The sequence below is a fragment of the Lichenostomus cassidix genome, chromosome Z (assembly GCF_008360975.1).
Source record: "Lichenostomus cassidix isolate B80296 chromosome Z, HeHo_3.0, whole genome shotgun sequence".
Lineage (NCBI taxonomy): Eukaryota > Metazoa > Chordata > Aves > Passeriformes > Meliphagidae > Lichenostomus > Lichenostomus cassidix.
The window spans coordinates 46,202,244-46,222,511 of NC_139511.1; the positions used below are offsets into that span (position 1 = coordinate 46,202,244).

A 20,268-nucleotide genomic window follows, 5' to 3' on the forward strand; every position below is an offset into this window, starting at 1 on the left:
GGAGAACTGAAGTCTAAAACTGCTGTAAGTTATCAACTGCAGATTTAATGTATTGGCTGGGATGTTTATTTCACTGGAAAACAGAAACTGGAATGATCTGAGTGATGAATATGTACAAGAAACTTCTAGCAGATCAGAATCATAGAATTCCTCAGATTTGAAGGGACAGAACCCTTTGCAGTGGATACCTTCTATGTCGACCAGACTGTTCAAAGGCCCTTCCACCCTGGCCTTGAACACTTCCAGGGATGGGTCCAGTGCCTCACCACTCTCATAGAAAGAATTTCTTTCTTATGTCGAATTTAAATTTACCCTCTTTCACTATAAAGCACTTGCCCCTTGTCATGTCACTATAGGCCCTTGTGAAAAATCCCTCTCCTTATAATAACCCTTTAGGTGCTGGAAGGCTGCTACAGGAGCTCTCCAGAACCTTCTCCATGCTGAACAGCCTAGTCTCAGGTTCTAATATAAGACTGATCTTTTTGAGTGTGTGCTGGTTGTGATCCCATATTTCCTGAACTGAAATAAGACATTAAAGTCCTGTTAACACTCAGTGGGCAAAATGAAAAATAAAAGAGTAATTCTACCCTAAAATGTGAGATTGGAGTCAGTCTCCTGATTCAGGAAGTATTTTGTGTCAGTGGTTACAACTTGAAGACATGTGATGTATTTACTGTAAGCTCTCAATTTTTCACTCAGCTGAAATATGCTCTTAATAAATGAGATCACTGATTTCCTTTCAATATATTTTCTATAATTTTAATACCTGTGTGTCAGCAGCAAAGAGTTTCTTGTGAGTCAAGCTGATGAATGTTCTCCTGTAACAGCTCTGATAATTCCAAACCTGGAGTGCAGATAGTGACTTCTTTCCTACATGTTTGTTTTGGAGTCCATTTTACAGGTTTGCATAAACCTGCATTGCAGGCTATTAAGAAAGATAAGCAAAAGTTTAGTTTTCCATAGTTATCCACAAAGAGCCTTCCTAATCTTCCCTTCAGCTGTGTCTTGCTCTGCTAAAAACTCAACAATTTTTAGAAAGTTAGCAGAGTTGATTTTAATGCCATTCCTGCAGACTAAAACTCTCATATTTTCAGTGTGTTGTGTTAAGTCTGGCAATAGTCAGCTGTCAGGCCTTATCTTATACATAGACTGTAAACATTTTAGGGGGAAAGATTAAGATTGTAAGCATTCTTGGAAGAAGATTATCCTGTTTTTGTTGAATATAGCAAAGTCAGATGCTATTTTATGAGGGTGCTAAATGTTCTACAAATACTAAATAATGTTGATAAATGAGTATATGACAATTAAAATGTATGATCTTTTAAGTAAAGTTGAATTATAGTGTGAAATAATGAATGAATGTTTATGCAGAATTTCCTTCTTAGAGTTTTGGGTTTGTCTTTTTTTTTTATGAGTACCATTTTTTCTAATTTCTAATTAATTTTTATATTCTTAATAATGGGCTAATAAAGCAGTGTCCAAAGAGTTATTCCTACCCTAGCAAGATTTGTTTCATACATGTTTGAGTATATAATAGTAGCTGGAGCTTCAGAAAAGTTTGCTTTGGAACAGTGCCTTAGTATGTAATGTAATTCCTGTTCATTCTTGTTTACCCATTCATTAGCTTTATTTCACTGGACTTTTTCTTGATTTCTTCCAAGATTACAGGGAGGACTAACAGACCCTCTGACCTTAAAGAAATTGATAATGTCAGTCAGTAAATAGAGAAACTTAAGGCCCACTACCCATGTAGCTTGGATATTTATGAGGACCTTTGAAACACAGAGGCATGATGAAGTGCTACTAAGAATTGCATTCAATACATAAGGAGATTTCCTATATAAGGACACACAGATATGTACTAGGCATCACTTCACAAGGAATAGTTTCACTACAGGCTGTGAGAATTTCTACTTCAGTGTAAATTTTTTATGCTTAGGATCAGACCTAGGTTTACCAAATATGAAAACATGATAGATTTCCTTTCATTGCTGCAAACCAGCTTTGCCCTCTCTCCTGTATCTTGCCATTCAAAAAAGCTGAACTCAAAATAAACAGTGCTGGTATTTGAAATGTTTATGTCTCTTTCTCTTCTTCTCATAGTTGTTATGTTATAGATATAGTTCTAAAAATTAGTATGACTAAGAGAAATTAAAATTAATTGGCAACTAAAACTGATTAAATAAGAATAAAGATTAGTATAAATAGATACCTATTTTCTACTTGCTGAAGTGCACATACTTGTGGAATAAAATTCCAGAATTATTCTCTTCTCTCTGGTTTTCAGTGACAAGACCTGAGGGAATAGCATGAAGTTGTGTCAGGGGAGATTTAGGCTGGATATTAAGAAAAGGTTCTTCACCCAGAGGGTGTTTGGGCACTGGAACAGGTTCTCCAGGGAAGTGGTCACAGCACCAGCCTGACAGAGTTCAAGGAGGGTTTGGACAATGTTCTCAGACATATGGTGTGGGTGAGTCTTGGACTGTCCAGTTCAAGATCACAATTGGACTTGATGATTTTTGTGGGTCACTTTCAACTAGGGTGTTCTGTAATTCTGTGAAAGAAAATTTTCTGTTCGTACTTTCTGAGCAAAACCAATATCCAGTCTTGAATTTTAGTAAATTTATTTTAAATGCTTTTGGATAAATTTTTATCACAAACTCTAACATTTTCATTTTTTTATCTGCAAAACTCAAACACAGTGTGAATCAGTTAATTAGAAACATAGGTTTGTTTTTGTCTCATAAGAAGCTAGGAAAAACCTTAAATGTAAGAACTTTCGTACTCCAATTTGCTTACCAACTTCCTGTGCAAGGTAGTATGAGTGCCTATCACCCAGAATATTAGTTCATAATATATGGAATGTATCCTATATTTTCTTATGTGTGTGTGGTGGTAATTGCTAGCTAAACAGTAAGACTTGGTTATGGTTACTTGATATGGTGAGTCTTTGCTGGAGCAGAGGTATGGCTAGTTTATCCACCCAACGTTGAAGCAGTCAGAATTGATCTAGAGCATAAGGAGTTAACCTTGCAAACTTGTTTTCTGAAGCTATGTAACTAATAATCTGATGACATAATGGACCAAATCTTCAATTTCTTTAAATTGAAGCAGTGTCACTGTTACTTCTGAGTTTCAATGAACTTAAGAAATCAATTTGCCTGTACGTAGTGTGCATATTTTCCCAGTTTCAAGAAAGGGAAAATAATTTACATAATTGGAGACTTAATGTAGAGATGTAGGGGGTGAACTCTCTTGAATGAAACATAGTATCAATTAATGACTTAGGTCTCCATTTAATTAAATGGGAAAAAAATCGTTTCAAAACAGTCCAGTCTTCAAAGATTGTCTAACTGGGATTGTCTTTTACAGAAATTTAGTTGTGTCAGAAACCTAGTCAAGTTTGGTAGCAATGTGGCAGTTAAAAAAAAAAAAAAAAGCTGTTCTTACAAAAGCTCCACTTGTGTTAATATGTGTTCATGTTCACTGTGCCATATATTGCATAACTTCCATTTTGTAGGCTTAACTGTAAAAATCTTTAGGAAGTTCTGCAGGTGTTTGCCTGGAAAAGCAGTACTGGTACTGGACTCATTCACAACTATACAAAGTCTAGCAGTGTGGTCAAAAGGCTGGCTCTATTCAGGAATGACAACCAGCAGGTTTTCTCTGGCACCAGCATTTAACCTGTTGCAATCTAAAGCAAAATTTAGTGTATTGTTCACAGCATGTTAAGAATCTAATACCTTCATTCTGAGAAAAGCAGTTAAAAATAGAAAGGCAAATCCATAATGGGTTTAATAATCTGCATGAGATATCCAAGGTGGAATTTATTTCAGTACTTTGGGTGTTAAGTTTTTGTATCATTCACTTAAGCACTCAGTTCTTTGGTGGCCTTTTTAGACATTCATATGATCTTGGGAGCAAGATAGCTGCTCCTAGAAGTAAATGTCTGGACATTGGAGGTAACTGTATGACTTTTTAATCTGTTCTTCATCGTTCATTCACACAGAACTATGCACAGCTGCGTAACTTTCATTGTCTTTATTTCTTTCAGAAAAGAAGTTAATTTAGTCAGTCCTGAAAGGCCACAGTGAATCAGAATGTGGGCAAGAACGTTTCAAGTAACAATGATGCAGACAATTGGCTCTGGCTCCACAGTGCAAGATCCAATATTTTTTCTATTTGCAGTGTTTGACAGTTAAGACTAGTTCATCATAGGGATCCTACTTTTTAAACAGTGTAATGCTTGAACTGTTGGACTAATTTCATACTCTGCTGTGGTGCAGAGGAATCACCTGTAAACAAGATAAGAAGGAAATTGAGGGCATGGTGGAAACATTCACTGGGAAACGATCAGAAAGCTTAAGAAATAAGCCCTTACTTCGATCAGAAAGGACTTAAATTCTCAGATCTGAGAGAACAGGGGAGGCTCAAGATATGGATCGGATAAAGAACTCAGTTCCATTTGAAAAAAGAAAATGTACTGGTGGCTTGAAAAAGAAATTTGACATTCAAGTGTTACAGGAGATTTGAACATGGAGGTCACCAATATGGAAAGATTTACACACCTATACAAAAACTCATTTTGATAGTGACAAAACGAGCATCTTTGTAGTGGATTGCAGAAAGCAAGGGAGCTAACTGTGTGTAATGCAGTATGGATTGGTGTAGGGTTTTGGTGAGAAATTATAAGGAAGTTGAAAGTTTCATTGTTTGATACTTTTGTCATTTCTGAAGTTGCACAGAATTGTGACGGTATAGATATGCTCTGACTACCTTTACCGTTAGGCAGACAGTGTAGCCTGATTATCTGCAAGGTCCGTGTAGTTACTTTTTTGAGTGCTTGAGAGATCTGTGGCTAATGGTAAATTGTATTGCCTTACCTTAATTAAAACTGACTAGAACATGTGTATATGACTATAATTATAAGATTTACTGCAGTTTGGATAAATTCAAAGGTGAGGGATGCTTTTGACACTTTATTTAAAGTGTTGGGGTTTTTTTCTAGTGCTGTAAATATGCACATGTTAGCCTTATACTCTCAAATGCAAAACCATTAATTTTTTCATTTTCTTTTCTTTTTTTTTTGCTATGGTAAGTCATATAGTCAGCCTTTTAAGTTCTGATTTTTTTTTACGAGTGGTGATTTGTAACCTTGCTCTGAAAGCACGATTATTTCCTTGAAAAAATATCAGTTCTTAACAATGCAGGGTGAAGTAGGTCTTTTTTAAATTAGCTACCTCAAGATTAGGGGGGGTTTGTATTTATTTCTTCTGAGTATATATTTATAACATTAAATAATTTAATAAAAGCCTGGTCCTGTATACACTATATTAATTTCTTCATTCTTAGTATCTGCATATCCCAGCATATAGCTCTTTGTCTCTAGGAAAGAACAGTTGCAAACATCCTCTACTCTTGTTCTGGTAACAGGGAGCAACTTCAGAGAAGCTACTACATCCAGTAAGTGGGAACCTTAAAAATAAACAGAAAACACAGGCTTAGTTCATTGTGTTTGTAGCTTCTGATACCAGGTGGAATGTCAGAGGCTGGAGTTCCTTGACCGCCAGAGGCTCCTGCACCGGGAGGAGTGAGAACTATACTTTTAACTCTACTCAGCAGATACATTCCTGGATACCTATCCACACCTAATTAAATAATCACAACAAAAGACTTTTATTTGCAGTGTTGTCATGCTACAGGCTGATACAAAAGTCACTCATATTCATATCAACTTACTATACTGCTGTTTACTGAGGAGGGAGGAAGCACACGAAGGTTTAAACCTTTTATTCTTATTCGTTAAATGTGTTGCTGGGGTTAAGGCCAAATGCAAAAAAAATACATCTGGCACTTCAGTGGGCTGATTTTCATCTCTGTCACTAACACATTTATATTAATTCTTCTTCCTACCTTCCTTTTTCTTGGTATCCTATATTGCATCACATTGTATTGTTACTGTTACAGTGAGAAGTTAAGAGTAATGCAGCCAAAAACTTCAGAGAATTTTTTTTCTGGAATTTTTTGAAAGCTGCCTACTTTTAAAAGAGGATTTGTTTCACAAGAGCAAGCATCAAAGTCCAACTTTTCAATATTTTTTGCTAACTCTAATTAGAATTTTTCCCAGTTGTGTGTGCCAGCTTATGACACAGTAATATGCCAAATTATTGAACAACCAGAAGCTGCTTTTCTAAAAGCATTCAGTGAAGGAACAATACATGTAGTAATTGATTCTTATGTTTTATGAACAATATAGTAATTCATTCAAGAGGTTTTACCATTATTTTATGAGAGGCATTGCATGTTAAAGAACATAAAGATTAAATTACAACTTTCTGGACAGCCCTTGGCAGCAAGCAAATTTTATACATAATAAAATGAAAGCTTTCAAACGTTTTTAATTTTTTACTAAAGATACATGACTGATTGGCAATATAGAAATATGTAAAGATCTTATTTTTACTGAAATTTGTACTTCAGGAGAGCTGAGATTCAACTTGGTTTAGGTTATCCTTCTGCCCTGTTTGACCATTAATTTCTGCTTCTCTATTGCTTTTAATTGGGGTTTTTTCAGCTTGTTTCTTATTCCTGTCTTCCCACAGCCCAATTCATTTTATATTTCAATATTTGAGGCCAGCTATTTTGTGTTGTCTTTGGTGACCTGCCATATTCTTTGCATCCCCAGCTTTAGTAATGTAACCTCATATGAATTTGTGTCAGTAGTTCCAGTTTTGTTGTGAGAAATGTATTTCTTTTTGTCTTTTTGCATTCAGAGTGAAAAAAATCAGAGAAAAATTAAGTTTTGCAACAATGCAGATTTTATTCTACCTTATGTATTCTTTCTATAAGCAGATTGTAGCTTTGATGATGGAGGGCAATGATTGATCATGTGGTATTTTCTACATTTTGAATAGGCTATTGAGATTCAGACATACAGAAATTTGAAGTTATTGACAGCAAACCAAGATTCTCAGTTCTCTTCAGGAACGAACAATCAGCCATTTTCAAGTATAGTTTCAAGAGGTTGCTGAAGCTTGAGTGGAAAATACAGTTTCCTTTAGTCTCTTATTTCTGTACATATATATTAGTTAGATCTAAACATATCTATAAATATTTACTGTTTTCTAGTTGAGTATTTTAAGAGACTTATAATTAACATGGGGTCTTAATTAAAGCCTTCAGTTCTATTATTTGAATGGGCACACACAATGTTAATTATATACCACTAAATTTGAATTATGATGTTGGGTGGTACATTTTGCAGAAATTTATTCTAATTTATAGAAGAGAACCATTTTGAGTACATACCTCTCAGTGTCAAAATGAGCAGTTCTTACTCAGTACACCTATGCAATGTGAGCTCATTTCCTTAGAGAAAAGAGTGTTAATTAAACCAACATTTTGCAATACTGATATGCAGAGGACTGCAGTTTTGAAAGACTAGTAAGTTTTCCAAATGGCTGCTGGTTTTCGCTGACATTTCAAATTTAGATTTGAGTGTGGTTTCTTTGTTTATTTTTGTTTCCTTCACCTTGATAGAAGTGTCAGCCATGTAGTAAGTAGATAGGACTTAAACTGCAGCGTTTCATTCAATGCATGAGCACAAATCCCTGTACAAATTTTGTAAATACAGTGGCAGTAACGACTGTAATACTCCTCCCTACGTTTTGCGACATAATCTAAGTAGCATAATCCTGGAAGTGAGTAAATTGAGACATGGAGGTTAAGTAATTTGCCTGAAGCTAAACAGCAAGCAATTAACAGAGATGGGATTAGAATTACAAAGATTTGGCTGTCAGCCCTCTCTTCTGTCCAGGAGCCAGCAGCCACTTTCAGCGCTTTTGGCTTCCAATTCTATCTCTTGAGACTAAACTTCAGTGAATTTGTTTTCTTCATACTACTCAGATATAAACTTAAAAGGAAAGCATGAATAGGACTGACACTTTTAAATTTTTTTTATAGTAGTAGTAAATAATTTATCTGCCTTTGCAAGAAAACTGAAGAAAGAAATCCTGGTTGGTAGTTACATTTTAGTAATTTCTACTTTTCTTTTAAAGATGGATATGAATCATGCTTTCCAATTATGATAGAGATTTTGGAGTGAAAATCTGTATGGCAAGGCAAATGTATTTTTTTCTTTATTTATTTTAAGAAAAAGGGCTTTATTGTATCCTGCAGTGTCTTACGTCCTTTTAATAGCATACCTTGACTGAATATCAGTTACATGTAGTGTTATGATTTTTTGATACCTCTTTTTAAGATAAAAATAAATTTATATTAAAGACAGAAGAATGGAAGATATAATTAGTGAGAGATAGATGAGATAGGTGTAAGGTAGGAACATCATTGTTGTCAGGGTTATCTACTTAGACATATCTTTAACTACTGAAAATTAGATTAAAAATCACTTAAGTAACATGACTAATCATGCAAGATTCTTGCAAAGCAAGTGTAATGCTGCACTGATATACAAGATGTCTAATAATTGTAATTTCAGTGATTTTAGGTAATACATTGCAGAATAGATGTTGTTGTATGAAGTGCTGTTACATACCAGAATCAAAACAGAAATGAACTTCTAGTAATTAGAGTAATTAGTAATTAGTAATTAGTAATTTGACTTTACACACATTTCTTTCGGTTATGTTTCTGCTTTTTAATCACATTTGTGATCTGGCAACACCTCTGTTGTGCGTATCTTTGTATAAGGTTTAGGTTCTCACATTCTTACATGCTTCATATGTCATATGCTTCGTATTTATGCTGGCATAACTTTCCTGGAGACGATCTAGAGCAATTTAGCTCCTGTAGAAGTTCATGGAGCAGATGAACCTTGAGCACTTTACATGTAGTATTTTTTGCATTTTTGTAGTGCATTGTCCTTAATCACAACAAAATGTGACTGGTATTTATGGCAGGACCTCTACACAGTAGGACACTGAAAATATACACTATCAAAAATACTGCCAGTGTAAATACATTCCAACCAGTGCTTTTATGTCTGCACAGCCGTATCCCAGGGCAGGCAGCTTGTACTGTGTTAACCATACTGATGTATCGTAAGTGACTTGTAGGCAAGGAACTGGGACAATCCACTGGGGCCTTTAGTCACTGAATCTTTTTTAATATCTATAAACAGTTTTCTGACCTAGTTTATGAATGTCTGCCTATGCATCAGCAATGCATCATCCTACAGGCCATGTCTTGCAGTGCAGCTGAAGGTGGGCTGTACTGCACAGCTCACAGCATGGATGGTAAGAGGAGTATATATTCTGTAAGTTTGGCTGGACATCTAATTTAGGTTTCATATAATTGATTCTTGTAGGAAAATGGTAAATGTTGGTTTATAACTAACAGAGGGAGTTTTTGATCAAGTTTAGTGAAAAAGCAGTCCTGCCCTAGTAAGAAGGAAAGAGACTAATGAGTCCCTACCAACTAGGTTTTTAAGATTATTATTATTATTTTATAGCAGCCTTAATGATACCATCTTTTTTTTACCAATTTAGCTTAATAAATTACTCTTATGTCAAGTCATGTCATCTCCAAATGCTGTTTTGCAAGTAGAAAGTCATCATGGACCCCTTAGTGCCCCATGCTGCATGTGTTCGTATGGGCTGTGAGATTTGATTAGACACAAGCATACTTCTGCTTGAATAGGAGTTATGAAAATTTGCTTATGTACATGCCTTGTCAAGCATTAACACTGAATCATATTAGTATGTAGAGTTGGTTTTATTGCTGGATAGTTGATTTTGCTTTCACAGTCAGTAATCAGCAGTTTGCCCTGTGTATAAATGGCAAGGTATGCATTTTGTTGTTTTTAGATAAATAAAAAATGAGTGGAAGTTTCACTAAGCTGTTACAGTGCCCCAGTTTTATGCTTCCTCATTTTGGTACCTGTATTTTGAGGGTTTTAGTAGGACTGAAACGCTTCTAAAAGGTCGTCTCTCTAGTCATAACCCAGATATTCTGAGTCCCTAATTGAAACTTGTAGTGTCTAATTATTCCTACCTTTCTCTTAGAGCAAAACTCTTCTGGAAAGAGATCAGCTTGCCTGGCGTTTTAAAATCCACTGCTTCTACCTTGCACATTTAAAAGGAGTGTCAGCTCTCAGTTACCAAATAATTCATATGCAGTCTGCAGACATTAAAATTTGAAAAAGAAGCAGTAGAGAGCTTTGGAGCGGAATTTCCTTTCGTTAAATTAGCGAATATGACAAGGTTATGTAATATTCCTGGGGGATAAAGTAGTGCACGTCACTAGCCTTTTACATTCAAGTGGCTTCATGCTTTTATTTGCTGCTGAAAGAAGGCTTAGTACTGGATTAACTAGCAAGGTCCTCTTTCTAACTCAGGTAAATTAAGCCCCATCTAGCTTTTACATATACTTCTGTGGTAAATACTACATATATACACAAGCTGGTACCTATTTTGTTTTGTATTTTGCATTTGAGCATGTGCTGGTCTATGACCTAAAGACACATATGCAATTGGGTTAATATCATGAATAGTGGGTTAACAGTTCTCGGATTCTTATAGGCATGGGAAAGAAAAAGGGAGAATTCTTGCCTTCCTATGCATTTACTGAATAGTGCATATTACTTAGTGCTATGCCTGCATCTTTCTGTGCTCAGGTTAGTCAAATGCGAGAACCAGGCATCCTGATTCTCCTTCCCTGAACTCTAGTGTAAACCAGCATTTTTGTGTAGAAACAACTGAGACCCTGGAGTAAATAAGGGGCCATTTTGAAGCAGATGCATACCCCTTTTGTTTTCTGTAGTGATACTTAAAAGAAGGCTAAAGTTTGTATCAAGGCAGATGGGTATGTAGCGCTGATAGCTAAAGCTATGCATCCGGCTTGAGGAATGAAGGCAAGAGGGCATGGGTGTGGGAGTAGGCCTGGCTTTGGGAGGCTTCTCCTTTAGTCTGATGATCCATGAGACTGACTGACAGCTCATAAGCTCTGGCTTCATATTAGGCTTAGCACAGTACTGCTCTGACAGGGCAGTAGTTAATGGTTGGTCTGAGTTTAACACTAAATGTCCTAAGAATTTGTCATGAAGCCAGCTGAAATTGTTAGTAAGTTGCCTGCAATAGTTCTAATAGAAGAAGCACAGCAATAAATATTTCTTCAGCCCCTCTTTCTTCTTCAAACAGAAATATATTGGCCTATAGTATTAGTAGAAGGCTTTTTTCACAGATTTTTCCACATATGTTCTTCATATTTGTAAAAGCCTTTTTCTTTCTCCCAGTTATTGGGAATTACAAATGAATGTGTGTGTGTGTGTGTGTGTGAGTGTGTGGATATTAGTCGGCAAATAAACATCTGCTGCTGTGTTGGTTCGTATACCTCCCATGTCCCCAGGGCTCAGATAATGCCTGTCTCTAGAAAAGCATACATAATCCACAATGAAATGAGCTGGTAACAAGGTTTGCAGAGCTTAGAGGTAGAAATTAAATATGTGCTATTTTAACACACGACCTTTTGGAAAATGTAGCCCACCTATTTTATTTGTGAGGCCTTACTTGTAAGTCTGTAACTTGATTTTGTATTTCGGGGAAGAATGAACCTAATGGTCAGTCTACTAAACTGACTCTGTATGTTGTGGGAAATTTGAAAGCATAAAAGATAGGTTGACTTTTCATATTTTCCTTGAGATATCAGCAAGCGATATATTAATTTTTTTAGCTGCTTACTAAGTCTGTAGGGTGGGTATGGTCTGGCAGATGGAAGACTGGGAACTGGAGATGACTGATAAATTGGAAAAATAGCCCCAAAGAACCTAACAGAAACCTCCCTCAAAAACCAGTCCTTTGTTCTGGATGCTTTTACTTTTAGAAGAATACATGTTGCAGAAAGAAGGTGGTGAGATGAGTGTTTCAATTATATTATCAAGATTTTATGAGTGTCATAGGGTCTGAGTTTTAAGAGAATGCTGTGATGCCGGTAAAGTGAAATAGCTTGATTTTTTTCACCCAGAGTTCCAGGAAGCCCATGTCTGCACCTGCAAATAGTTTTTGTGAATCAAATGGACCAAGGTTTTCTGCTGGACTTCATTGGCATGGCTGGATTGCATTTAATAGTTCAAAGATACAAAACTGATAACTTTCATTCACGTGATAATAAAACTATTCAGCCACTCAGGGTATGATGACATTTGAAAATTGTGTTGTTTGCTGTTCTTCTTGCTGAAGGATGTTAAGGCAGGTGCAGTTTTAAGAGGTTCACAGTGAGAAACAGAAAAATACCACAGCTTGTGACTGACAGACAAGAGCTTTTAGGAACGTATTACTTGTTAATGTAGGAATTTCTCTGTGTAGATTTCATGAATACAAATTATTTCTCATCCTTATAGAAATAAAAGTTAATTAGTTTTGTCATGTAGCCAGTGTGCAGGTCTTCTGTAAACGCAGGTTAGGATTAAGGTGAAACAATTATTTGTAACAATGTCTAACTGATGTCACAAATTACTGCTAATGAGTAAAAGAGCAGCAAATGCTGGAAATAAGTGTGCTTTGAAATTTCTATTAAGTAATTTTCTAGTAAGTACTACTCTCTCTCTCTCTATATATATATATAATAGTTTCTGAATAGATTAACTACTAGAGGAATTGTGAAAATAATAAATCATGTCATTTGTAATGCATCAATACAGTATCAGACTGAGATTACATGCAACATTTGCCTATTTGTCATTTTTACCTGGACAGGAGTCTTCATCACCTTCACCATCATTAAATATGAACCAGTCTATGGCCTTTTTATTTAGAATATAGAGCAGTTTCTGATAAATCTGAGAAATACAGTGGACGTTGAGAAATGGGGTGAATAAAGGTGTTTGTTTTGGTTTGTGGGGGTTTTTTGTGTGGTGTGGTTTTCGTGTTGGGGTTTTTTGTGGTTGGTTTTTTTTTTTATTGTGTCTATTTGAATTTTTACTGTGTGTCAGAAATTTCTGTGCATAATTTGACATGGGAAGAATTACTTCAGAATTATTACTTGGATTGAGTTTGGTCACATACCCCTGAAACTTTATGCTGCTAGACAAGTAGTATGTAAGAGCTCTACGCTAAGTGAAAATGACTTTTTTTATTATATATGTGCAATATTCCAAAGTGCATGGGCACCTGCCAGACCACATTGTTTACTCTGCTCTCAGTCTACATTTCTGAATCTGAGCGGCAAACATTTAATGGGAACAGTTATGATTATCATCTTCCAACTTTCATTGCTACAAAATGAGTCTTTAAAACTGAAAAAGTTATTGCGATTTTTAAGGAGTCTCCTCAAATATGTGTTAATTGATAAGTAAATGGAGCATTTGAAAAAGCGTCTTAGCATTTTTAATTTTTTCTGATGTCTTCATTACTTTATTCACCCTTTCTATGGATCTTACAAAGGAGACATTATGATATGATTATTGGCAATTTTTATTCTGAGCTAGTCAACTTATTCGTATTTCAAGCATGTGATGAAGTTTATTAATAAATTTAATTGTTATGTACAAGGAACATCCATCTACCCCAAAGAATCTAGAAACAAATGCATTAGGATCTCCATCCTCTATATTTCTTTTCCATAGTAAGTCCACGTGCTGAGCTAGCTGTAGTTGGACTGCAGACATCCCATTAGCTCTCACTTTAAGGAAGTTGAAGTCTTATCCTCATATTCATCTTCTCATTAGAGGAGTATGTCATAAAAATGTCTCTACATAAGAGTAGTTCACAGTAGCTGTGGAAAGAAGGGGGCTGAAGTAGTAATTTCAAAAGTATTTTGTTAGACATTTTATTGGAGTATGGAGGAAAACTATTGCATATCTTTAAAGCACAGCACAGAGAAGAGAACTGCAATGTTAAAATGGATAATTCCATAACATGATAAAATGTAAATTAATTAATTCCATTCACTATTTCAGAATTCTGCTTAAACTTTAAAAAGACAATGTGGAGGCGCAGAAGGGAAGAAAGAGATGTCTTATGCTCATGCCAAGATATTCAAATGTTCCAATCAAAATGAGTTATTTTAGTATCATGTTACAAATATGTTATATGGAGCCCTGATGTGTAAAAAACTCCACTTCTTTCTGGATAGTGGTAAACCACGTCTATTTCAGAAGTTCCTGTGCCCCCTGAGGGGACAGCTTGACTGTTTATTGAAGAAGCAGCCTAACTTCTTTGGGTTTAAACTCTTTGAAACAAATAAATGAAAGCTCAGTGTATTTAAGAAGAGCTAGCAATAAATTCAGTTTTCCTTCATGTGTTAAGAGTATAATTTGCTTTAGTTCAGTAGTTGTCACTTGGGCTTCTCAAGAGTCCCAGCAAGAAGTGCTTTCCAAGTAGCAGACGCTGGGAACCCTCAGGTCTTGAATGACAAAGCTTGTGGTAGTCTTCATAACTTCAAGTTACGGGTATCTTCTGCTCTTTTTTTTTTTTTTCAAATCTTGAGAAGGTATCAAAATTCAGTATTAGTATGGATATCTGTGTAGGCACAAGTATATAAACATGCAGAAACAAACAAAACTTGGGTGTTCTTGCATTTAAAAGATAATACTGCAAAAATTTCGATGATGACCTCAAGAGAATTCAGGTGCAGAAATACGAGATGCTGGTTTTAAGTGAATTTCACTTATTTTAATTACACTTCTGTTACTTTAATTGCTTTTATTGAAATATTACGAAGTAGAGTTCCAAAAGGGCTGAAAGACTGTGGTACCATAGTTGATAACATATTACATCTTATTTTTTGGGCAGATTTAATTGCAGTGGAAGGTTCCCATATAGACCGTAGCTGTGCTTAATGAACTGTGCTGTGGAGAGTTTTTCTTGAACTATGCACTGCTGTTGTTAAGGGAGATCGAAAATAGTTGTCAGTTCTCAATCAAAATTGCCCTCATGTTAATAAGCACAAGTGTGTGCAGTTTAATTGTGTTTGCTATCAGAGTGCCTAGCAGCTTAGGTCACAATCAATGTCAAGAAACTGACAACATTAATTGTGGAGATAATTTGTGTCAAACCTTAATTAGCAGCCGGTATAAAGGTAAAGGCAACAAATACTACTTTTCATTTTTGCTTCTGCTGTGTTATTACTACAAATACTCTTACGCTGTTGGTGGTTGCTTTATATTTACCAAGATGAACATGTTGACTGAGTAATAAAAAGAAGGATTGCTAAATACTTACCTGTCTCCTTGGCTGGCTGGCCATGATCACCACAGTGTGAGCATCTCTTGACCATAACTTAATTTATCCTTACAGCAGTTATTAAACATGCAGACATTTTTATCATTCTGGTGCATCTGCAGAGCCTGAAGTGGAGAATTAGCTGGTTTTCCAAACTAAACTTGATTTTGCAAATTTAAAGATGACCTGCTGGAACCAGCATTTTAATGCATTATATGCATTAAAATGTCCAGAATGTGCAGGACTACTATAAGTTTCCTGTTCAGTTAAATTTATCTATGATCTAATAATAATTTATCTTCTCTGATATCATATGATACCTGAAAGATAGCTGACTTACTTCCAAGATTATGTATTGGAGAAGATTTGTGGCAATGTTTTTTACAGGAATTACTTATTTATGTAAAAAGAAGCTTTCACCAGATACATACCTTATTTTTTTCAGCTAGGTTATGGTCTAACATAGGTTAGACCAGAACTGGGTTATGGTCTGAATGACAAAGATCACCCCAGTTACCTTCTATACTGGATTGCGAAGCTTTTTTATTGATGTAGATAATGTTAGTCACATCATACAAGAAAATGGTCCTTATATACAACCTTAAAACCTTGTTTCCTTGAAAAATGTCCACAAGTTGGAAATTGCATCATTATGTATAACTGCCTTTGTTTTTTGTCTCTTATGCTACACAGTTAACCAACACAGACAGGTTTACTAGTTGTTGGTCCAGCAGAAATTCACATAGGACTGCAAAAATAATGTTTTTCAGGTAGCTGGAGCAATTTTAAATATTCAGCCCTATTTCTGCAACTCCACAATGTAGAAAATGCTCTGCAGAAGCTAGTAAGCAATTTCTGTAAGGAGTCATAGCAGCTTATAGTCCTACAGTCCTTTACCAGGTTTGGGCCAGTTCTGCATGGAGAAATCATTAGAAAACTGGTTGTACCTCTAACAGCAGTTAAGTTTGGTGGAAGATTTTTAATTTAATTTATTGCTATATGTGCTGTTTGCTGCCTGTGAGCCACTATATAATTACTGTGTGCTAGTAGACTTCCTCATGAAGTGTTTCTCTTTCAGTGGCTTGAGTTCTAACAGTGAATTTGCAAAATGTCAAAAAAAATATTAGAATGCCGACATGTCATTTTTCACTTGGTGGCACACGATCACAACTTGTGCCACAGAATGTCAGTGTATCAGATTCAGTCAAGTCTCTTTACATATCATGGTGCTGAGTTAAAACATGCATACAAAGGGTTCAAAGAGAGCAGTTTTGGTGAAACCCAGATGCTCTTCATCAGAATTTATTTTTGTCTTTTTTGTGGTCCAGGCATAAAACCTGTGGCTTGGGAAAGGATTTCTAGTTTCTTCACTCTAAGTGTGTTTTATTTGCTATGGTTTTGGCAATTTTTGACATCAGAGGAGTTCTTTAATTATTTCCCCGTGGCAGCAGGGGTACACTATTTTGCTGATACATGCTCTTGCATTTGGGTTTAGGTACATATTCACCAGGAAAGTTAGCAGAGTGGATCGTTCTACAACCCTTGAACATTCTGAAATTTTAAGAACTAACACATATTCCTGACATATCCATTAAAGAAAAGAGCATGCAGATTTTCAGGAACATTGTATTTTTTAAAAAATGCCTTTTTTACATTAGGGGTAGGGTAAAAAAATCCCCCTCATTTAATTTCATAAAATGGCATCTTAAACTGTTTCAGGATTTCTTCCAGTGTTGCATATATACGTGACTGTAGTCTGCTGGGTTTCTTACATTCAAATGAACACACTGACAAGAAATGGTATCTGTGGAAAGACCAGTTTTGCAGAATAATGGGTTAGATGTCAGAACCAAAGAACAGCAACTTAGAAATGAAAACTAGTATAGGTACAGGTGCATACCTGTCAGAACTAAGAAAGGAAAATGAAGAAAAGGAAAGAGGTAGGAAACATAAAGGAGCTGAATGCTGATACATGAAGATGAGTGCAAAAATGAGTTGCAACAGATGCTATAGAGCAACTATAACTGAGGTAGGCTTCATTCATAGCAAAGACTTTTTTTTTTTACCCTTTATTGTCCCTAAGTTCTCACATCATGTAATTTAAACCAGTAACTGAAGGTGTATTTGATATTTAGCAATCTTATGGCTAAGAAAGAGAATGATGAGTAAATATTTACAGGAATTCAACATTTTTTTTCTCCGTTTAGATACTATCTTACAGATTTTGATATTATATCTTTAGAATTCATGTCTTGTGTTGCACTAAGTTTGAAAATTTTGTCTCACCACAAGTCAAATAATAAATTAATTTGAATTTGTTGTAGCAGAAACAAAGGGAAAGAGAATCATTAATTAAAATGCCATTTCATGCTTTAAGAATTGTTTCCTCCATTGCTCTCTCCTCTCCTGTTGTTGCAGTAGTTGGATCTTTTTTTAGTTCTCCTTTCTGACAGAATAGAATTTGGGAGTGAACAGGAGCTATACACAAAACTGTGCCCATGCATAAATCTCTCTTCGGTTACAGTCTTTTCTGCCTGGACTCTTAATATATAACAATTTACCTCCACCTGGACTCTTAATATATAACAATTTACCTCCACCATGCAAACTTACAAATGCTTTCTCCTAAATGTCATTGATTTTAATGTCTCAAAGGTGACAATCCTGTTTTCATGACACCCTGTGATCATAGCATCAAGTAGTGAATCATATTCCGGTTGATTGATGAGCTCATTTTTGCAATAGAAGTCAAATTGGATTTTTTATTTATAATGGTGATAAAATATAATGTGTGATCTTGCTATTCTGATGCCATCAGATTTTAGTTTTAAACTAAATTTCACTAGTAAAATCTATAAGTACTTTCCTGACCTTTTAGGGGATTTTTAATGATTTCTCTTACAGGTGAATGATATCACTGGAGAAACAAAGCCTTTCCTTCTTTTTAAACTTTGAGATCTTGATGTGACCTTTTTTTTTTCCTCCCGAATGTTTACTGCTTGGATTAATTTGATCAATTTTTTTGTTTGTTTCAGCACCACCAAAGTTTACAAGAACTCCTGTTGATCAGACAGGAGTTTCAGGAGGAGTCGCTTCATTCATCTGTCAAGCCACAGGAGATCCAAGACCTAAAATTGTCTGGAACAAAAAAGGAAAGAAAGTCAGCAATCAGAGATTTGAGGTATTAGGTCCATTGTTCTGTTCCTCTGAAAAACATTTTATTCCAACCTTGTTTTTAATCCCAGTATATTTGCTTTATTAACAGTGATTTAGAAAAATATCATTGAGTATTGGGGATAATTTGGTAGGAGCAGTCTCATGAAGTTTTTATTTTCAAAACTGGTTATGCATAGAACTATTAAAGAGAAAACTGCTACTGCTGTTTTCCAAGGTAGCACTGTCTAACTGAGGAGCTTTGTGTTGCCTCTGTTCAGTTTGCTGTCTCATGGAGGAGCTGGTGGGGACATTAGTTGAGCAGTGGTTGCTGTCTCTGAAGCACAAGCCACCTCCTTTGGTGACGAGGTGCATTGAGCAGGCCTAGTCTGTGACTGCTTCTGCTGCCACAGTTCCTTACCCCTGCGGAGCAGAGAGATGAAAGGAGCACTGTAGTTCCTGCTGCTGAAAAGTAAGACTTGCTTGCTTTTCATTCCTAACAATAAATTAGGAAAAGGCCTAGAGAAAGATGCATCTCTTCACAACCTTCAATTAAAGGAAACTGAAATAACCTGTTCAAAGGATTCTGGTTATTTGGGGGAAATAAGAAAACAAGTATTATTCCCTGTTGTAGTGGCAGGAATAATTACTGTCAAATACGGATTGACCTTTAACATGAAGAAAATAACTCATAAAATGGGGGGAAAGCTTTTAGAAGAGATATCAAAACTGGCACTAAGAGTGTATAATTGTCTCTTAAATGTTTCCAGTGTTAAATAAGAGACTTATTTTTCCTTAAAAACAACTGTTCAGAAGATTAATGATTTGTATATAATACAATTGTGACATGCATTTTATTAGCAAATTACCTAATATATAGCTATTAACAACTGACTGAATATCAACATTCTCTGTATTTAATTGTAGTAGTATTTGTGAAGATTGCTTGTCCTGGCTTTAAGGTTGGATTTATTTAGAAAAACTGCATTTCTTCAATAAACAAAATTTACTTTATTAATTTTTGGTTCAGAAAAATATATAAAGGCATTGGAATTTGTTCATATATCACTGCAATTTTTGGCTTGTGTATATACTACAACCTGAAAAATAAAATAATAAATTTAAATGTTACCTTCTAGTGCCAAAAAACTATTTGCACTTTGCAGAGCATATGCAGAGCTGTAATTGGCTAGAGGGATTAATATAGAAATTTTGTCATAAATTCAATGCAATGTATCCTCTTCTGCTCACAGAACTTTCACTCAAAGTAAATTCTAAACAGAGAAAAATTGTGCATGTATATGTTTACTGTGTGTTATTCTGCAATATGTCATGGTTTATTTCCTTAATATATTACTTGCTAGGTACCTGTGTACCTTTTTTTATGGAGAAGAAGGAAAAATAAAGTAGTTTTGTTTCTATGAAAATTATTTGAATTCAACTGTAAAAAAACATTAAAATGTTTTAAAAGTGCCTTTAGTGGACTGTTGAAAAAACAGCATAGCGAAGTAAGATGGAATATATTTCAAAGAAATAGATGACACTTGCCAAGTGTTTTATAATTTTTATCATGTCCACTGAGCAGAGCAAATCACTGTTTTAGAAGCTTTTCTTCCTATTCAAAGTAAAGCCATTCATTCATGCCATAGAATCTCTAAATGAGAAAAGAACAAAAGCAGAAATGAGATTCAAAAACGACATATGAAACATTTGGGAAACACGAAATGTCTGAAATAGTCAGCTGAACCAATAAGAGAATAATTAGCTTGGTTTCTTTTTCTCTGCTTTCGCAATAATATTTTGTATATTTCACCGAGTTAATGATACAAGACATCAAAATGTTTTACCTGGACACCTGTCTTCATATAGTAAATACATCTGCAAAGAACTCCAGTGATCCACCTGATGCTCATGCTTTCCCTGGGATGATGGGGGTTAC

The 20,268-nt window shown here is 35.3% G+C and overlaps 1 protein-coding gene across 2 annotated transcripts in view; it reads left to right on the forward strand.

The window, feature by feature from the left end:
- Window positions 1-20,268, forward strand: part of PTPRD (protein tyrosine phosphatase receptor type D) — a 1,173,827-nt gene that overhangs the window by 929,448 nt on the left and 224,111 nt on the right. For both annotated transcript variants that reach the window (XM_085043363.1, XM_085043362.1), the window contains one exon: window positions 18,212-18,357. In XM_085043363.1, the coding sequence (XP_084899489.1) occupies window positions 18,212-18,357 (146 nt within the window). The remainder of the gene's footprint in view (window positions 1-18,211; window positions 18,358-20,268) is intronic.